The sequence below is a fragment of the Amborella trichopoda genome, chromosome 13, assembly GCF_054954075.1.
Source record: "Amborella trichopoda isolate Santa Cruz 75 chromosome 13, AtrichopodaSantaCruz75HAP2 v2.0, whole genome shotgun sequence".
NCBI lineage: Eukaryota > Viridiplantae > Streptophyta > Magnoliopsida > Amborellales > Amborellaceae > Amborella > Amborella trichopoda.
The window spans coordinates 1341969-1347861 of NC_142348.1; the positions used below are offsets into that span (position 1 = coordinate 1341969).

Sequence of the window (5893 nt, forward strand, 5' to 3'; positions counted from 1 at the left end):
CAGTTTTCCATGTTTAACCATGAATTGAATCACAAGAGGATCCGAAAAGGTTTCAAATAGGGGTTCCTCGCTTCTCAGTCCAGTTACCTAGACTCCTAATTTCCCACTGAATTCCGCCTCCCCATTCCCAAATGTACTTCAATATTCGCATGCAGTCCATTAATGGAAGAACTTATGCCCATGACCATGTTTCCATCATGCCTTAGCAAAAATGATTCCAACTGAAAAAAAAAATGCCTGTTGAAATTAAAGCATGTACTATTTTTCTTTTCTTGCTACTTCTATTATTTCAGATCAATATTGTGGTCTTTTTCAACAATAGTTTCAGTCTTTTTCAACAATAGTTTCAAACTTTTGTCATGTAATGACCAGCCAAGATTAATGAATGTTTTCAGGTGCATACGAGACACAGCAAGCATATGACCTCAATTTTTATTAAGATTGTAAGACATGAAATGGCTCGTCCACTCTTTTGAATAAACTAAAAACAACACAAAAATCATAAGAACCAAAACTGTTGTTTTGTGACGAAACATGCATCTCGACACATAGCACATACCAATACAGAACTACACTCTGCAATTAAGTTGATCATTCATAAGAAATTCAAACATCTCAATACAACAGGGTAAGGACTGTATATGAAAAAGGAAAACATGGATCACCTTGTGCATAGAGTAAAGCTCCAAAACAGAGAGAGACCACGGAGAGTCAGCTACATAGCAGCTTCGACTTCTGAGTCAGCAGCAGCAACCATGTCCTCAATGGGTTCTTTGGGCACATTATTCCCACCCCTCAACTGGGAGGAGACATTATCAATGGCTGAATTCAGTTGTCTTAACTTTGCGTTCAGTGTTTGTCTTGTCTTCTGCTTTTCAATGCAAGAAAAGTAAAAACTTAAATCTCATTTTCGGTGCGTGCAAACAGTGGATCTTATTGTTTTACCTTGTCTCTCAACACAGGAAATCCATATCACCACAAGATAATGGGAATGTGTTAATACCAAAAAAAACAGGTAAAATCTTAAAATTAGAAACCAAAAAACCCAATTTCCAACAAAACAATAAATGTGACTATTTTATTGAAATCTCTCTCTCTCTCTCTCTCTCTCTCTCTCTCTCTCATGCGAGCTTGCGCACAAGCCCAAATGTCCAGCTAGAACAACAATTCTTCCAAATTTTGGTGAATGAACATGGTTTAGCATATGGCAAAGCATCCAGGCCCCCATGCTCACATGAACAAATAAAGAAAATGCAATCTTGCGCATGTACAAAGATGTAGGGGAACGGTTGGTATGCGTGAAAATACTTCTATGAAAGTATTTTCATGCAAATAAAGCTCCCTTATCTGACTAGGTGTGGGAGTTTTTCACACCAATTGGCAGTTATTTGATGTGAAAACTTCCACACCAAATCCGGAGTTTTTTCATGTGAAAATATGTTCACATAAATATTTTTATGCGTACCAAACGTGGCCTAAGTACATTATAAAACAGAGAACGTAAGTAATCAATTACCTCCAAGCCATCGTCATAATATATAGGTCTTCGGGCTTTCCTGAAGCCAGATTCATCCTCATTCAGTATGGATCTTCTGATCTATAGTAGGCAAGAGATTGAACGATTAGGTTCGTAGTAGTGGTTACACAAAGATGCAAGATACTTGAGAATTTCACAATGTCAAAGTTTAATGCATCCCAATAAATTTCCATAATCAGCCTATGAGAGATAGAGAGAGAGATCTAATGAGCCAGTATTCACTTCTGCATTCAGATAAGTAATTCAATATTGCATTAAATATCAAGATAAAATTCAATGATTAAGCCTCTGAGCATAAATTTACTTGTGCAAGAAAGTGCAGAAATGCCGTCATGACAACCTATGGTGTTGCCTCTATTTGTTCTAGTTCTAGCACACTTGTAGTGCAATTTGCTTCATCATAGAACCAGCAAAAATTAATAGTTCAAGAACACATGATATAATACATCAAATTAGCATAAATAAAATACACAGATGGAACAGGTTGATGAGCAAAGAAGAGTGTGGCAGACTCACCTGAGGAGCAAATATGTAGGCAAGTGTCCCAAACACTGCACCTCCTAGCAGAAAGCCAGCCACAAAGTCACCAGTGTTACCTCGGCCATCATCACTGCATACACATTGTGCAACATGAATAACAAACCACGGAGAGAGAGGGAGAGAGGAGTTAATTGTTACATAATTTGCTCTTAGTACCTAGGAATTCAATTACATTAAGTTTGTCATCCATGCGGAAGAAACGGAAACTAAATACAACAGATTGAGAACCTTTTAAAGACAAATGATAATTTAGGTTCAAACCCATCTTATGTACCAAAAAAGAGGTAGGGTAGCATCTACAGCTCCAGAAATGGAAAAAATAAAAGGATTTGTCAAATTGAGGAATTGTCTCCATTAGAAATGGTGATTTACAGAAAAGTTAATATGCCTCCTAAATGAATAAAAGAACCCACAAAAACAGATGAAAGAATGCCTTTTATAAATTAAGAGCTAATTCACCCTAATGCAAGTGGCACAATCCAAACTAACATGATTTTCACGTTTGTGATCAGGTGCAGAAATAAATTTTTTTTTCATTTTTCTTAGTCAGAAATCATCCGTTAAGCCAAGCAATAATATCACAGATAGATAGAGACCCAAAAAGCAATTGATGTACCAATTCTCCCATGGGAAAAAGATTGAGAAGCATCATAAAGAAGAATTTCAGTAACTACACATTGAAGATGGTAAATTTTAACTAAAAATGATCAAACCTCGAAGAAAAACAGTTCCCTTCCATTTTTCCTATTAATAGATAACACAATATCTAGTGTTTTTTTTTAGTATGTTAACTGTTAATACAATATCTAGTTAACGGTGGCTGGACCATGTCTTACTTGTATTCTGCACGGATTGTAAATTTCTGATTCGGCTTCATACAACGATTTGATCCTCTCGGGCGAGAAAGTCTCAGTGAATTGTTTTGTGGCAGGTTGAATTTTGTTGATCCATGGTCAAAAAGCTTAAAAGAAGACCCAACTAGCACAAACAATAAACATACATAGCTTAGTGAAATTGAACAAAACCAATGTGCCCAAAGAAACAAGTTAATAAACTTTGCAACATTATCCCATATGTAAGATTCCAAAAATATAAACAAATTACTAGAAGCCAAAGTAACTAGAGATATATGTGTGCATTTAATTTCTATATAAATCAAGCTTCTACAATGCATACATGAAAACCGAAAAGAAGTTTGCAAAAATGGGTTCTCTTTAACTACTGATATAATATCAAATTGCGAAGAAAATTTAATAAAAAAATATAGGCAAGCTGAAATTACTATAAACTTGAGATTCCGGAAATGTAACCAAGAAAATCATTATTTCCCTTCTAAATAGGATAAAGGCTTGAGATTCCCAATCCAAATCTGATATGCCACGAAGCACCCATCAACACATCCGTAAATCCATATCTACCTTCCTCTCTACCACCCCATACATTATATTTTGGTGTTCCATTCTCTTGGGTGGTTCTGCCTTCATTACTAATTTTTATTTTAGTCGCCGTTATTTCCATTCTATTTACCTTGCCGGGATTGTATACAATGAGAACATTTACATTTTCTACAAGGAGGTCACAATTACTTACAACCATCTAATGTGAAATCTGATAGCTTGGATATGTCATAAAGTTCAAGAAAATTTATTTTGAACTTTGAGCTTGGTCAATGAAATAAATTCAGCCACCCAATTTCACATCTAATGGTCAAGATTAATTGTGACCACCTTGTACCAAAGGTAAATGGTCTCATTATATACTTTCCCTTGCTGCAATTACTTTTCATTGGTTTACCTTTTAATAGATTGTTTCCTCTTCACAGTATTGACCTCACAAACATTCTTGAAACATGCATCCATCAACTAGTTTGTACAAATACCAACTGATTCCATAAATCAGAGAGAGAGAAGAAATACCCAGTGATTAAAAACACAAATAGGGGCTCAGACTCACAAGGGTCCCAAGCCCAAGTCAGCCGGTCCGGTTCGGTCGAGCCTCAGTGAAATGACACACTAGGGTCCAGGACCAAGCAAGACTCAGGAGAGTCCTGATATTTTTAAATCAGAACCGGCAAATTGACAGGCCTGAGCAACTGGAGTTTAAGCCAGAGTCACTGAGATCTAAATCGCCGGAAATAACATATCCATCATACTCAAACAACTTTTTTTCATTGCTAAAAAAAATTGTATCCATTATATCTAAATAAAAGTCAGAAATGAGCCTGATAAATGTCGACAACGTCAAATGACAGAAAAATGTAAATAGAATATGATAGAATAAATTAAGAACCAATAAAAATTTGATATAGGAAAGATGGAAATTTCATCCAAAATTAAAATCTACTCCATAAAAAATCAATCTGATCCATTTAGTGACAATATAAATACAATCACAGGAATCCCAATTCTTTGTTTTTTTTAGTCTTACAAAAATCCCAGTTCTCAAGTAAAATTGCTCTAAATATGTATCATAACATCTTTTTTGACGTATAATGATCACAGCAACTTAAAAGGGACTTAATCTACAACAAAAAATCGCATGAGATTGCAGTGAAGCAATAACTTTGAAATATTAAACGAAAAAGCTAAAATTTTCAGCAAATATCAACATTAATAATGTATTAAAACCTTATATTTCAGATTCTAGAGCGCGTAAGATATGTAAAACCGTATAGAAAGAGCAATCAATCGAAGCCCCAGAGATGTGATAGTGCTCTGAAACACCATAATCAACATTGATAACATGCATTAGAAACCTTAGAAAATATGGTACAGCTTTGAAACCCTAGAAAATTAGGCCAAACTTGTCATACCAGAGTATGGAAGAGCAAGAAAGCAAGTAGCCATGAAAGCAGGCAACGAGTTTCAGACGAGCACCGGCTGAGAAAACAAGAATAAAAAACGAGGCCATTAAATATACAGAGCATTAAAAACTAACCCTTAATTTAGTAATAAATATCTATTTTAATCCTCATTTTCTTTTCTTTTTTTTATTTTTTTATTTTTTCGGTGGCGGGTGTTGAGGATTATACAAGGTGCTCTTCCTGTACAACTAAGGCACTCCTTAAAATGTCTTTTCTTTTTTGACAATATTTTTTACTTTATTAAACAAATCTACTCAACAGAAATTACATCATAAGAAATGGCTAAAGCGGGCAATAAAGCCCCTCCTTTAACAAGAGAGCCAGTCAAGAAATTCATCTAATGATAAACATGGCGAAACGAAATTGAGAGTGGAGCCACCACATCCATAATTTGCGGTCACCTAGACATCAGTTTCCAAGGAGTACGCAACTCCTTCTTGACCATCTAATTACATTTAAAGAGTCTTACTCAATAATGCAGTTACTCTCAAGGTTTCTAGAGATAAAAATTTTAATTCATTTGAGCAAAGCCAATAAGTCCGATTGGTTAGCCGTGGCTAAACCAATATGGCCAATATATGAGAAGATGACATCTCCAAAACAGTCACGCCATACACCCCCAATGCCCGTCAAACTTGGATTACCCAAATAACTCTCGTCAAAATTTATCTTAAAACCCCCCACTCTCTAGTGCCACCCAAATACTCCTTGGTCTCATCTTGACTCTACCCATCAAAACAGATTTGGAAAATTCAACATAACATCTGGTTATGAAATCCTCCAACACCCCACTTTAGTAACCAAGAACCATGACCAAATAGACAATTTGATTTTACTGAGCAATCTATCAAAAGATAGACTCTCTCCCTCAAAAGTCTGCCTATTTTTTTCATTCCAAATTTCCCATAACATTGCCCCTCTCAATATTTTCCAAACCAAAATGCCCACGGAAG

General features: G+C 35.5%; 1 protein-coding gene across 1 annotated transcript; it reads right to left on the reverse strand.

Annotated features, from left to right (window-relative positions):
• Positions 1-447: 447 nt before the first annotated feature.
• Positions 448-4958, reverse strand: LOC18437470 (uncharacterized). The gene is made up of 5 exons (XM_006847678.4): positions 4890-4958; positions 2914-3055; positions 2054-2147; positions 1517-1597; positions 448-868 (listed from the first exon to the last, which is right to left on the reverse strand). The coding sequence occupies exons 1-5, from the start codon at positions 4921-4923 to the stop codon at positions 716-718; spliced, it is 504 nt and encodes a 167-aa protein (XP_006847741.2). The 5' UTR covers positions 4924-4958; the 3' UTR covers positions 448-715.
• Between the last annotated feature and the right edge of the window lie 935 nt (positions 4959-5893).

Coding starts and splice junctions, on each gene's coding strand:
- LOC18437470 (XM_006847678.4), bottom strand. CDS start 4,923: ATGGCTACTTGCTTTCTTGCTCTTCCATACTCTG. Junction 2,148..2,913: donor ACAATCCGTGCAGAATACAA/GTAAGACATGGT, acceptor ATGTGTATGCAG/TGATGATGGCCGAGGTAACA. Junction 869..1,516: donor ATTATGACGATGGCTTGGAG/GTAATTGATTAC, acceptor ATTGAAAAGCAG/AAGACAAGACAAACACTGAA.